This window comes from Mus musculus, chromosome 4, assembly GCF_000001635.26.
Source record: "Mus musculus strain C57BL/6J chromosome 4, GRCm38.p6 C57BL/6J".
Lineage (NCBI taxonomy): Eukaryota > Metazoa > Chordata > Mammalia > Rodentia > Muridae > Mus > Mus musculus.
In genome coordinates this window covers 76,121,812-76,137,168 of record NC_000070.6, presented here as the reverse complement: position 1 = coordinate 76,137,168, position 15,357 = coordinate 76,121,812, and the positions used below count along the sequence as shown (strand labels likewise).

The window sequence follows — 15,357 nt, the reverse complement described above, 5'->3', positions numbered from 1 at the left end:
CTTGCTTGGGATAAAAATAAAAAGAGATATTGTTTCCTAATGCTAGCATTGATGATGTAAAAAAAATAATCTCTATATGTTTTTCTCATCGCATCATTTTCTGTCTGTGCAACTTAGCAAGAGATTGAATCGACGTTGAGTGGACCTTCGCTTTGCAGGGCTTTCATATTGTTAAGAGGTTTAGCTCGCTGAACCCCAAAAGCCTTCTCTGACCACTTCTTTGGTGGTGTATTTTATATCCATACAGGAGCGCTGCAGATCGAACAGAGCGAAGAATCCGACCAAGGAAAATACGAGTGTGTTGCCACCAACAGCGCGGGCACTCGCTACTCTGCCCCTGCCAATTTATATGTCAGAGGTAGGAATGACATCACCCTGGCATGGCGTCTCCATTCAGGCTCAGGGGGAGTTGAGTTGCTCACCGGGTCTGTGTGATTATGAAAGTATTTAACACAAGGATTTGGTAATGTCCATTGTCGCTGAATCAGTTTACTCTGTAGAAAATTAAAATTTGAAATCTGTTGTTTTTCAAATCGTCCTAAGGCTTGAGGTTTGTAGATCTTTATTAGCCTTTTTACTTCTGACTCTTTTGACTTGTACTGACTGACTGTGCTTGGTATTTGTTTGAAGTTTTCTTCGTTTCTTTTACTCTTTCTGTTGTTTCTTATCTGTTTCCTTACAAACCTTGAAATAAGTGCTCGGTGTGCTACTAATCAGCCCTAAGCATGGAGGTGTTTACATCTCCATGATGTCTGCTGTGAAGCTAGGAGCCTAAGGGCTCCAACTTAAGAAAAACAGTTGCTACAGGAAAATAGCCCACTTGCATTCCTTTCTCTTACGCTTAGCTTCCTAATTAAAACCCAACTTTATATAAGTAAATGCATTTATGTGCCATAAGGTCATGACTGTATTTTAGGGACTCGTATTAGCCGTTCTTGAAATAAGAATGAATTATAAGGATCCATTTGTAGTTTTTCATGAGTATTTAAATGATCACACCTTGAGCTTAGGAATGGCTGTACCTTTCATTTCACGGCAAAGGTATCCCCCTCTTCCCCAGAGTTGTCAGAGTTTTCTGGGTCTGAGTAATGGGCGGGGGAGGGGATGGTTGCAGCCTGTAAGGGCTTTAAGGTACTATAGAATGTGGTTTCTTAAGAAAAAAAAAAAAAAAACCTAGCTTGATTTTGAAATTTTGTCAGAGATAATTTTGTGCCCCTGGGGATGCTGTTTTTCCCCCTTTCTCTCTGTGGAGTTGATAGGTGGGGAGGGAGTGGGAGTGGAAGTGCACTGAGAACCTTCTCCTCCCTAAATTCTTTGAGAGCTCCAATCCTTTTTCTCACAATGGTGACCTCCTTTGCTGCATGAGGCATGTATTCCTTCCTCTATGGAAAATTTCAAAATGATGCTAGCGATTGTTCCTAATACTGCATTAGTCCATGAGGTGTTGCTAACTTTTCCAGCTGGGGTAGGAAGATGAACTAGAACAATTAACGATATTCAAGTAGTGGTTGAAAGCCTTGATATGGCCTTTTTACTCTCTCTGTGTTTCCCTTGTTTTTCTCCTTTTCCTCATTTCATTGTGTTCTGCATCAAACCCCCCTACATCCCTCAGAGCTGCGAGAAGGTTGGTGTGTTTTTTACTTTTTACCCACCTTTACAAAACTACTACTTAAATCGATAACAAAGAATACAAATGAAATGAATGTAGCTGCACTGTGGTCTTCTTTTGGTCCATGGTATAATATTGCAGAGAATGGTTTGGCCTTGGCTTCTGTTGCTTGCTGATGGCGTCCAAATGCAATGCATGATGGGAGAGAATGTACCTGGGTGCATGGGAAAGGTAACACTTAAGTCTCTATGGTCCAGTGCGTTGGTCAGTGTTCCTGCTTTCGTCTCCTCCCCAACTCTTCCCATTTCTCACCCATCTTTTATTTCTGTATCCTCAGGGTGCCTGCTGCCCCCAGTTGAAATTTTATAATTGTTCCCTGAGCCTTCCATTTTTCTTGATATGTTCTTTGATGCCCCAGAGTCTGTGCTGGCCCCTGCTTGCTTCAGTAACCTCTGAGTTGACTGCAGGAGGCATGCATAGCACTTTCTTTCCTATGAATGTCTTAGACCCTCCCCGTCGCCCTCCTCTCACACCATTGCAGTGAGCCCTTTCCAGTCAGAGGATTTCTGATTCTAAGCTTAGCCAGAGTTCCCAGACAGAATTCCTTACCTTCTTCTTGGGGTTAAGAGGTTGACTTTCGGGTCCTTTCCTATAACTTCAGAAAAGCATTGTTTACCATCACTATTTGTAGTATATTCCTGAAGGTTGCCCTTTTGATTTAAAGTTCTCATAGTATAAGGTTTTACCCCTAAAGTCCAAGATAGAACTAATTCTCTCTCACCTTAGCTTTGTACCATGTCAAAGTACATGTATGTAAACATATCTGAACATGCAGATTATCTGAAGCAGGAACACTGAACCGTGTTTGCTTGGTGATAGCTATATTTTTTCTGTGTCATGTTGTTTTAATATGGTCACTCCTCTTAATGTCACATCCTGCTGTGTATGTTGAATGTCCATCACTTTGAATATAGACATAAAATTCCTTTTACTGGATTCTGTGGTCATTGATGCTATTTAACCTTATATACAAACTGAATGGAATCCTGACTGTGAACCCTCCCCTCCCCCCCCCCCCGAGTCTGCAGTTGTTACCTATAATTAACTCCCTATAACCTGTAATCTTCTAACTTTCAAGTCCCCATCTCAGTAACTTCACTCTACCTCTGTCTTTGTATTTGTTCTTATTTTCTCATTATTTCTACGTTGTCCTTCTCTAGGATTCCAGCCATTCTTTCATTGTTCTATTGTGGGCCTTAAGAGTCCATTTTGTGCATGACTCGCATGACCCAATCCAGTATATTATCTATTGATATCATGTGTTTCTTCTGATGTTATTGTCAGTTTCTACACACACACACACACACACACACACATACACACACACACAAGACAGACACAAATAGAGATGAGACATTGGCATAAACACATGCCACATATATACAGACAAACAGAGCATATACACACACGCACACACACACACACACATGACAGACACACACAGAGACACTGGCATAGACATACAGACACATACCACATAGAGATACACACTCACACACAGGATATACACATACCACACATAAGACACACCCACAGAAGATACACACAGAAACACAGACTCACATATATTCCTGTTTGTTCTATCTTTAGTTGAAGTTTTGAGGCTGTATCCTTCAGAATCTGAAAGCAAATAAATTGCCATTTCAGTGTCCTCCAGGTTATGTTTTCCAGGGTGAGATGTGACTGCCCCATACACACACTCCTATCAGCTTCGAGTACACAGTACTGAAGTCAGTCTTGCTACTCACACATGCTGATGACATTCTGCCACCTATTTGAATATACATGCCTGCATAGAATCATTGTTATATGCATGTATGTATATAGTTTGGTGTTTTTCTTATGCATGGTGTTTGTGTACTGTTAATTTGTAAATAGATTTTCTTTGTGTGTGTGTGTGGGGGGGGCCTATGTAGGTCTGAATCAACTGTTGTATGGCTGTGTCTAAGATATCAATGATTAAACTAAATAAATGATTCTGTGTGTACACAGACCATACTTGTATGGTCTGTACTATCCACAGTTTATCTTTTTGTTGTGATTTTTGGATAATTTACACTATGTTTCACTTGTTTAGTCATGTCTGTCTGGTGCATGTCATGTGTTTAACAAGCTGCTTCATTCTTGCCTCGCATATGTTATCATGTGACCTTGTGTTTTGTTCCAGTTCGCCGTGTCCCACCAAGATTCTCTATCCCACCCACTAATCATGAAATCATGCCAGGTGGAAGTGTAAATATCACCTGTGTGGCAGTGGGGTCACCAATGCCTTATGTGAAGTGGATGTTGGGGGCAGAAGATCTGACACCAGAAGATGATATGCCGATAGGACGAAATGTCCTAGAACTGAATGACGTAAGACAGTCAGCAAATTACACCTGTGTTGCTATGTCGACGTTGGGGGTCATTGAAGCAATAGCCCAGATCACTGTCAAAGGTATGTTCAGCGTGTTCTCGGAAAATCGTACTGATGCTCACTTTAGACCCAGAATTTTAAAAGTGAATCAACTTCTCTCTCAGTGCTTCAATTGTCTAGGGCCTAATGTCATTTGTGGTATTATATAAAATGTTCATCTTAGGTAGACAGATTTCTCTCACCTTTCCCTCCCCCTTTCTTCTTTCCTTTCTGAGATCTTAGGTATTGAACCTACATCCCGAGTGTTCTACCTCTAAGCCACCACCTCAGTCCTTCCTTAATTCTCAGTTTGAGACAGTGTCTCATTAAACTGCAGGTTGTGGTTGACAACCACATTTACATTGTATCCCATAGAAGCCATCAATCACTGATCTATTGCTTTAGCCTCCTGAGAACGTAGCATTGCATATTTATTACTAGAAGCCACGAACAGGTTATTTCCTAAGATATTAGCAGTCTAGATTAGGATAACCATTACAATATTTAGAAGGAAGTCTGATTTAGTCACTGAGCAGACAGAATCCGGAATGCTACACCAGGTATGCTGTTCTCGTAGATGGCTGGCCTGCAGACTTTATGCTGGTTCAAATTATTGATAGGGGTCTTAAGAAGAATATTAATAACTGTCATTAAATGCATAAAATCTCTGAAAAAGCAGAAATAAGAGAAAGTGCTGAAATCAGTATGACCTAATAATAGGTGCTCTGTTTGATGGCCCTACCATTAAGAAGCAAAATGCAAATGGATCTGTTCTTAGTTCTGTCCTTCACCTTGCATATATGAATACTCACCAAATATTCTCTTCTCAAATAAATGTACTAAATATAACCAAAGTAGTACATTCTGTGAAAAAAATTTTCAGCAAAAAAGGGAGTTGAATATGTGTGAATACCACTTTCTTTTACGCAATACTTACGTAATTATAGAAAACTCACAAATTGGGTCACAGTGAGGGTAATTTGAGTTTCCTGTCAGTGTCTAGAATTAGTACAAAAAGAGCTCAGTTCATCATGCCATTTTGGAAGCATGAATTTAAAAAAAATGTAGCACACTTGCTATAATTTATATCATGTCTGTGAGTGTACATATTCAGTATATCATATGACATAACAACAAAAGTATACATTACTCATATAGTAGCCATGTAATATAATGTCCTATATATTCTTAAAATTTTAAGCATATTTGTCTTTGTTTCTACATTATATGTATACAGAGTTACTGTAAAAAGTATGATAACACAATCATTGATGCCACCTCAATAAACTCAACCTTATTTAAGAGTATTTTATTTACCTGAAAGTTCAGAGTGGTCCACTTTCCAAAATGAAAGTCCAGAATAGTTAAACGAATTCTTTTTTGTTACTAATTTTATTAAATTCTCTTTGCTAAGTGTTATAATTCTGAAGATATTAGTAACATGAAAACATCAATCCATCTCTTTTCAATATAACTGTTTGAGCTTGTGACATTTGAGGTTTACCAAAGACATTAAAGAATTTGAAAGTGAGAGAAACACCAAGCTAATTAACATTTTCACTTTTGTAGCTTTCTTTTCCTGAGTCTTCCTACCTCCCTATCGTTTCTTACCTTAAAGAATGAAATATAAAGGTAAAATCTCAAAGAAAAAGAAGCAAAACCAAATAGAAAAGAAGCCAATACTTGCCGTTCCTCAGCTGCCATATATGTCAGGGGACCCGGTGATGCTAGCCTTACTCCTTACAGGGAATGAGTCTGACCCCTGTGATGCTAGCCTTACTCCTTACAGGAAATGGGTCTGACCCCTGTGATGCTAGCCTTACTCCTTACAGGGAATGGGTGTGACCCCTGTGATGCTAGCCTTACTCCTTACAGGGAATGGGTCTGACCCCTGTGATGCTAGCCTTACTCCTTACAGGGAATGAGTCTGACCCCTGTGATGCTAGCCTTACTCCTTACAGGGAATGAGTCTGACCCCTGTGATGCTAGCCTAACTCCTTACAGGGAATGGGCCTGACCCCTGTGATGCTAGCCTTACTCCTTACAGGGAATGGGCGTGACCCCTGTGATGCTAGCCTTACTCCTTACAGGGAATGAGTCTGACCCCTGTGATGCTAGCCTTACTCCTTACAGGGAATGAGTCTGAGCCCTGTGATGCTAGCCTTACTCCTTACAGGGAATGGGTGTGACCCCTGTGATGCTAGCCTTACTCCTTACAGGGAATGGGTGTGACCCCTGTGATGCTAGCCTTACTCCTTACAGGGAATGGGTCTGACCCCTGTGATGCTAGCCTTACTCCTTACAGAGAATGGGTCTGACCCCTGTGATGCTAGCCTTACTCCTTACAGGGAATGGGTGTGACCCCTGTGATGCTAGCCTTACTCCTTACAGAGAATGGGTGTGACCCCTGTGATGCTAGCCTTACTCCTTACAGGGAATGGGTCTGACCCCTGTGATGCTAGCCTTACTCCTTACAGGGAATGAGTCTGATTATGAGCACTATCTTCTGGGTTGTTTTCATTTTTTTCTTTTTTTTTCTTCTTCTTTTTTTTATTTATTATCTAGAGTAAAACTTTTAGATGAGGTGACCAGTAAAGATGGTTTGTACTCTTAAGTTTTTCGTTTTGAATTGTGTTATTTTAAAATGAAAAAAAAAGCAGATTTCTAAAAAGTCATTTTTAAAAGAGGAGTGGATGGGAGGTGAGAGGTCGTGGAGAGACTGGAAGGAGATGAGGGAAAGAAAACTGTGGGCACTGTGTAATATATGAGAGAATAAATTAGTAAAAAATAAATACAGGTGGTTTTTGACTAGGTATAGTCTTGGATATGTCTAATGTAGAACATAAGAATGTTATTATTGACAAAATCCTTTAAAAGTGATTTATGAATGTCATTAATTTTCTAAGCCATTTAAATAATTATGAAAAAACATGACTTAAAACTATTATTCTACTTCCCTCAAAACTTGTATATGTGCGTGTGTGCGTGTGCCTGTGTGTGTGCGTGTGCCTGTGTGTGTGTGTGTGTGTGTGTGTGTGTGTGTGTGTGTGTGTGTGTGTGTGTTGATGAGAGACAACACAGGCCTCTTTGAAATTCCAGGCAAAATACACTGTCATAATTCTTCCTTAATAGTTTTTAAATAAACTATTTTAGATAGGTTATTTACAAGTGTCTTAGTCAAGTTTTCTATTGCTTTATGATATACCATAACTAAAAGGAACTTGGAAAAAGCAAGAGTTTATTTCAGCTCTTACTAAGAAGTTCATAATGTCTTACAAATAGAAAAGTATTCGGGCACTAGTCCATTAATAGGAATTTAATTTTATGTATTCCACATTTAATGTTTATTGGTATTTATTTACAAAATTAATTTATTGAATCAGGGAACAAGTGGCTAAGTATTTGAAATAAGAATTACAAAAATTGCAGTTAGTGTTTTTGAGATTCTCAGACATGCTGTGTGCACTTTACTGGATTAGCTCATGAATTATCGCATGAAGTACAGCTGATCAACTCTATAGCACAACTCCAGTACCACAGCTTCTCCAATGTTCACATGAGGAAATGAAAGCCAAAAGACACTAAGTGATTTATCCAGGATGACATAGTAAATAAGTGGTAGATTTGAGTACAATCTCCAAAATATCATCAAGATCTGCCAGTAAGATGGAATCTGGACCACCTCTATGTACTTTACTTTTCTCTTGACTTACTAGGACATCAGATGTCAACCTGTGGGTCATGACCCCTTTGGGGTTCACATATCAAATATCTGCATTATGATTCATAACAATAGACAAATTAAAGTTATGAAATAGCAACAAAATAATTTTATGATTGACGGAACCACAACATGAAGAAATGTGTTAAAGGGCTGTAGCATTAAGAAGGTTGAGAACAGCTGTCTTAGGACATGTTACTTTGCTTCATTTGGTTAAATCTTCACTAGTTATATGATCTGGTCAAACTAACTAAGCTGTATAGTGATTGATGTGATACCTAGAAAAGATAGTCATTGTCTCTTTTTCTGTCCCAAAGCCTTACCCAAGCCTCCAGGAACTCCTGTAGTGACCGAGAGCACAGCTACAAGCATCACACTAACATGGGACTCTGGGAATCCTGAGCCTGTCTCTTACTACATCATTCAGCATAAGCCTAAAAATTCTGAAGAACCATATAAAGAAATTGATGGGATAGCCACCACACGCTACAGTGTTGCCGGATTAAGTCCCTACTCGGATTATGAATTTAGAGTTGTTGCTGTCAATAACATTGGACGAGGCCCAGCAAGTGAGCCTGTGTTAACTCAGACCTCAGAACAAGCACCATCCAGTGCCCCACGGGATGTTCAGGCACGCATGTTGAGCTCTACCACCATTCTGGTACAATGGAAGGAACCTGAGGAGCCAAATGGACAGATCCAAGGGTATAGAGTTTATTATACAATGGACCCCACTCAGCATGTCAACAACTGGATGAAACACAATGTAGCTGATAGCCAAATCACTACTATTGGCAATTTAGTACCCCAAAAAACATACTCTGTCAAAGTCCTGGCTTTTACCTCAATTGGAGATGGACCTCTTTCTAGTGATATACAAGTCATCACTCAGACAGGAGGTAAGTCTGATTCAAGATGGGAAATTTGGAGGTGGCTTAGAAGGAAATAGCAAAGATAATATGACTCTAAGTCATTGAGATTTACACCTATACATTTTACTTAAGCTTTACTAACACCTATACATTTTTCATAGATTAAGCTTGCCTTAGTCTATGAAAATTTAGACAGCATACCACTTTTTTTCTAAGAATCTATATAATGGTCACATTATTGCATACAATATCTATATGTATAAGCATAACATTGTTAATCCTGATTATGCATTAGTACATTTTCTCTGGTTTCACTGATGCAATGCATTCATGACTTATTTTCCCAACTGGTGTGGCATTTGTAAATCCTGTGATCTGGTGTGTTTATTCCCTGACGTTGTGACCCTAAATCTCAAACATATTTACAGCAAAGTTTGCTTGATTTGACTTTACTGCTGTAATTCGGTTCTTTTGAGCTGGTTCGCTGATTACTTTCCTTGCTATAGTGTATGGAAGATAACTGTAAGTGTATTTTTCACCATAGTTATAGCAAATCTATATTTCTTCATTTGGTGTTTGCTGTTCTTCAGTATCTATTTGTTCAGTGTATTAGTATGCAAGGAAATGCTGAAGATTAACTTAAGATTCTCACTGGAAAAGACCAGTGGTCTATAACTATTATTCTACTTTATCCTGACACTTTCTTTTTTTTTAAATATTTTTATTAGGTATTTTCCTCGTTTACATTTCCAATGCTATCCCAAAAGTCCCCCATGCCCTCCCCCTCACTCCCCTACCCACCCACTCCCACTTTTTGGCCCTGGCATTCCCCTGTACTGGGACATATAAAGTTTGCATGACCAATGGGCCTCTCTTTCCAGTGATGGCTGACTAGACCATCTTTTTCTGACACTTTTCTTAAAAGTGTCAACGGCTAAAGATTTTTTAATTATATCCAGCAGCTCCATAACCATAAAAATATCAAGAAAATATAAGGAGTTTCTATTGCCCTTTGAGCTTTTCTCATGTTTTGACCATAATGTTGGCATGACACAATCACAATCCAATTCTTAAGGTACAGCTAAGCTTGGTGAATTGGGATAAGTTTCTTTTTCTGTCAGCTTTTTGTCACTGTGACAAAACACCAGAGTTAACATAAAGGAAGAAATAGTTCGTTTGAGCTCACAAGTTCTGAAATTCTAGCCTGTGGTCAGCTGGCTCTGACCACAACATCATCACAGCAAAGACAAAGGAATAAAGTCAGACTTGCAGACACAAGAGGGATAGGTTTCCAGTTTCCCTCCTTTCCAGGATCATCCCCTCCAAAACTGTCAGCTAAATTTGACTGCTGAATGAATAATGAGTAAGCTTTTATTTTTATTCCTGTGGGAGTAGGTTTAAGTGGTACATACCTGTAACACCAGCACTTGATGGGGCAGGGACCAGTAGAACTCTGAGATCAATGCCAGCCTGTTCTACATATGGTGTCCTGGAAAAGCAAGGCTCTACAGAGATCCCCTATGCTGAAAAATCAGAAAACAAAACAACAACAACAACCAACCAAAAAATTAATATCCATGCTTTGCTTCTTTAAATTTTATATATGCATCATGAGTATTGATTCTTATGATCTAAGTAGAGGATATGACTTTGGCAGCAGCTAAAGTGAGGGTTAAAAAAAAAAAAATAAAAGAATCAGGTTTAGGGCTTGGGTCCTAAGGTTACAAAGCATAAGGGAAATCAAAGGACTCTGGACACTTCTAGTTACCATCATCTTTAACATGAGAAATTTTCTAATGTGAAAGTTATAGTGGTTTTGTATCAACTAGGTGTTTTGTAGTTAAATAAGCCTAGAGAATATATAACTTATTCATATCATTATTTAAAATTATAAAATTTTAAAAAATTAAAATTAATTTCAATTCTGAACTATTTCAAGTGTTTTGAAAAAAGTTAAAGAACAAAATTGTTCTTAAAAACATTGTTATTCTCAGTCACTCGATTTAAGTTTTATAACCACAAATTTAAGGCTAACAAGCGAGAATGCTTTAATTTATTTTTAGGAGACAAAGGATTTAACTACCCAAGAAACAGGTTTTTTTTTTTCCTAAATCCAAATTCTGTCAAAATATGCAGATCCCTGAGACTCATGAATATCTTTATATTCAGAATATTGAATTACAGAAACTTATCCTATTCCAACTTAGTGAAAAAATGTAAAAGTGATATTTAAGTAGTGTATTTTTTTATTTCTTCTTTTTTTTTTATTACCAGAGGACACCATGGTCCAGCGTGAGAAGATATTTGAGTTATTTTAATCCAATAAATTTGCTTTTGGAAGGTCTTGTTTAATTCAGTAGCAAAATTTAGAAAATGTACCCTCAAATGGATGAGGGTGTCTTCTGTAGCTCTGAGTTGCTCTCCATCTCTTTCTGACTAATGGATTTTTACATGCAGACATTTCCAGTAACCTTCCATAGTTGTAGCTTGAATACTCATAGAGATGTAAAAAGGCTGAGTAGCAATGCCTGCCAAGGTCAGTAGTCAGTACACCTCTCCAAATAGCGCAGTGATTGGCTGTGGCCTCTAATCTTCATTAACAATGGCCTAGGATGTTAGTGGCAGCTGTCAAATGTCAGGTTAGCAGGTTAACAGTTCTGGTGAAGTAAATTAATGCTGAGCCTTCTCATTTCCTTCCTGATAAATCCTAGAATCATGGATACACAATGCCGCCACCAGATATTCCTTTTGAGTAGTTATATGAAATCTAAGGAAAACGTAATTTTCACTACGGTTTTTCTTTTGGTAAAGCAACAAAATCAGACCATTCAGAAAAATTTAAGTATGTTATAGTTACATAGAAAACAAAATGTAGAATGGATACAGAAAACGTGGTACGTTTATACAATGGAGTACTAGTCAGCTATTAAAAACAATGGATTTATGAAATTCTTGGACAAATGGATGGATCTGGAGGATATCATCCTTAGTGAGGTAACCCAATCACAAAAGAAGTCACATGATAATATGCACTCACTGATAAGTGGATATTAGCCCAGAAACTTAGAATACCCGAGTTATAATTTGCAAAATAAGAAAATCAAGAAGACAGAAGACCAATGGGTGGATACTTCATTCCTCCTTAGAATAGGGAACAAAATACCCATGAAAGGAGTTACAGAGACAAAGTTTGGAGCTAAGATGAAAGGATGGACCATCCAGAGACTACCCCACCTGGAGATCCATCCCATAATCAGCCACCAAACCCAGGCACTATTGCATATGCCAGAAAGATTTTGCTGAAGGGACCCTGCTATAGCTGTCTCGTATGAGGCTATGCCAGTGCCTGGCAAATACAGAAGTAGATGCTCACAGTCATCTATAGGATGCAACACAGAGTCCCCAATGGAGAAGGTAGAGAAAGCACCCATGGAGCTGAAGGGGTCTGCAACCCTATAGGTGGAACAACATTATGAACTACCAGTAGCCCCAGAGCTCATGTCTCTAGCTGCTTATGTAGCAGCAGAAGATGGCCTAGTTCGGCCATCATTGGGATGAGAGACCCCTTGGTGTTGCAAACTTTATATGCCCTAGTACAGGGGAGCAGGGCGGAGGGAGGGTATAGGGAACTTTTGTGATAGCATTTGAAATGTATATAAAGAAAATATCTAATAAATAAAAAAAAGAAAAAGAGAACATACACTTTACTTTGACATCTGTGTCGGATGGATGCTTGTTTTATTTCATTGCCATGAATCCCCTAACACCAGCTTTCCTCATTTTATGGAAGCCAGATACAAAAGTGAATAGATAAGCAAAAAGAAAAGTCTAGAACAAAGTGATTTTAAAGATAAGTCATCATTTTGCATTTTCTGACATCCTGATGAATAGAGATTGGATATATATGTAGTATATTCCTAGTGGTGGAGAAAATCAAATTATGATCCTATTCTATGATCAATCAAAAGAGTACTTCCTCTTGCCTATAACAATTAGTAGAGCTAATGATAATATTTAGATGTAAAGATTAATCTTTTATTAAGACTATTGTTTTCTAAAAATATGGGTCATTTCCCATCATTTTCCATAGCTCAATTTTCTTGTGTAATCATTACTTATAATTAGTTTAACTTGAAGATATGGAGATGTTGGCAAGACAAACATTTATAGAGTCACACACCTTCTATTTCACCTGTAACATCCAGGAAAAAAGAATGTACTCCAAAGTTTTCTGGAATTGGTTATTTTAATCATATAGAATGACTATATTTGGGCAAAGGAACACAGCTGATAAAGAAGTCTTAGGAACTATATTTTTAAGGCATTAAAATAAGTGTTGCTTTAAATTCATGCTTTCTGGCATGGTAAACCTTAAATTTTGAGTTGAGTCATTTCTGAGGTTTCTTTAGGACGAATTTCTTATCTCATTTGGAATAATAATCTTTGGACAAGTCTGCAGACTCCTTTAAGAGTCTTTGCTGTAGATTGGCTTTAGATTCACAGTGCCTCTGAGCACCACCTAATGCCTCATCTCCTGAATACTGGAATTAGAGATGTATACCACCGTTACTAATCTACATTAGTGATGTAGATCACCTTGCCATCTTACTTTTAGAATCTTAAGAATTCTATCACAAACTTTTAATCTTAGAATATTGTTATAAATGACAACATTGAGAAATATTCTTATAGAGGTTTCTAGAACTTTCTAAACCATTTTATTACTTTCTATCTATAGACCAATATAAGCAAACTAGATGAAGCCTATGATCTGATACTCAAAAAGCTAAGTCAAATGTCAAGCTTCCTGTGAATGAATTTAACAGTGAAGAAAGGAACAATGGATATAAATACAACCATAATACAATTGAACTTTTTGTACTTATATTTACTGACAGTTGACAATATGTTGTGTCACTCACAGATCAGAAACTTTGCTGTGAATTGTGTTAGGGTTTATTATAAGATTCTGACTCATTTGCTAATGTGATATATATATATATATATATATATATATATATATATATATATATATATGTTTTTAAATATGTGACTCCTTAAACTTCCAGTTACCTTAGCAAAAACAAGGCTTCTCTTGGCTTTGGTTATGTTCATACTTTGAATATAGTGAGATGAAATTGTAAATTAGCAGTCTAGTATAGACTCTTCAGAGCCAGTCACTAAATTTTACATAAATAGTGATCTTTTCTAGTGCATTAGCAATTCAGATGACATGAATAATTTTTCTCATTCCTTAGTTCTTCATTTATTTCTATTACAATATAATAATTGTAGTAATAAGCAAGTACTTGATATTCATCAGTTCATTTTTATTCTATTTTAGGATTAATAATTCTTATTATTTCTTTGACGACATTAAATTGTCAAGTAGAATACAACCAACCAAACATAAGAATTATTTAAATATAGTTTTATTTCTTTAAAGTTCATCTATTATTTATTTACCTGTGCACACTGTGCAATTTTTATGAATGAGTGTGTGCAGTGAATTACTGTGATGTGTGAACATGTATGTGTGCAGGAGCAAATGCCAGTGCATTCATGTAGAGATCAGTAGATAACAGGTTTCAAGCTTTTACTCTCTACCTTATTGCCCTGAGAAAAGGTCTCTCGATTCACCTGGAGCTAAGCTGGTGGCCAGCAAGCCCAATGGTGATCCTGTTTCTGCCACTCACAGTGCTGAGATTAGAAGCATGCATGGTCATAACCTTAATTTTGCATACATACTGGGATTGTGAACTCTGGTCCTTGTGTTTCCAAAGATAATGCTCCTACCTAAATTGCCATCCCCCAAGGCCTAAGTATAATTTAAAAGGAGTATCTACTACATGTCTGTTTCTTCTTTTCTCAGCAAATTCTCAATTTGGATTGTGATAGTGTTGGCATATTTCCTTTTCTTGATATATAATGATTACATTTAAAGTTCTAGATGTGCATTTTATTTTCTCATCAGTTTCAGTAATGTGAAAATTGTTTCCTATCCTTGATGTCAGCTAATTGGTGCAGAAACTGTTACAACACAGAAAAGCTCCTAAGTGAAATGACAATATGTTTACAAATAAAATCTAGTACATGAAGATAAAAGAATGTCAATAATGAAGTCTACCATGTAAAACATGAGAGTAAAACAATGAATACATATGTATGCAAAATTATGTCTATGAATTTATATGTGTAATATATGTAAGTGTATGTATATCAATAAAACAGGAATATAGGTGTTGTGATGGTTTGTGTATGCTTGGCCCAGGGAGTGACACTATTAGAAGGTGTGGCTTTGTTGGAGTAGGTGTGTCACTGTGGGTGTGGGCTTTAAGAACCTTTTCCTAGTTGCCTGGAAGCCAGTATTCTACTAGCAGTCTTCAGATTAAGATGTAGAGCTCTCAGGTCCTCCCATACCATGTCTGCCTAGATGATGCCATGATCCTGCCTTGATGATAATGAACTGAATCTCTGAACCTGTAAGCCAGCCCCAATTAAATGTTGCCCGTATGAAAATTGTCTTGGTCATGGTGTCTGTTCACAGCACTAAAACCCTAACTAAAACAGAAGCTGGTACCAGGGACTGGGATATTGCTGTGATAGGCCTTACCATGTTTTTGTTTGGAAGAATGTGGATTTGGGGACTTTGGATTTGGAAAGCATTCGAATGCTTTAAGTGGGGCTTAATGGGCTATCC

At 37.6% G+C, this 15,357-nt stretch overlaps 1 protein-coding gene across 52 annotated transcripts in view; it reads left to right on the top strand.

Annotated features, from left to right (window-relative positions):
* Nucleotides 1-15,357, top strand: part of Ptprd (protein tyrosine phosphatase, receptor type, D) — a 2,270,506-nt gene that overhangs the window by 2,074,574 nt on the left and 180,575 nt on the right. For 40 of the 52 annotated variants that reach the window (NR_160919.1, XR_003954893.1, NM_001352630.1 and 37 more), the window contains 4 exons: nt 248-358; nt 1,613-1,624; nt 3,837-4,106; nt 8,103-8,684. Coding sequence is in view for 50 of the 52 variants with exons in the window: in NM_001352630.1 (NP_001339559.1) it covers nt 248-358; nt 1,613-1,624; nt 3,837-4,106; nt 8,103-8,684 (975 nt within the window). In the remaining 2 variants the exon portion in view is untranslated. Of the gene's footprint in view, nt 1-247; nt 359-1,612; nt 4,107-8,102; nt 8,685-15,357 lie in introns of those variants that run through there. The other 12 variants (XM_030253344.1, XM_030253351.1, XM_030253359.1 and 9 more) reach the window with 2 other exon arrangements.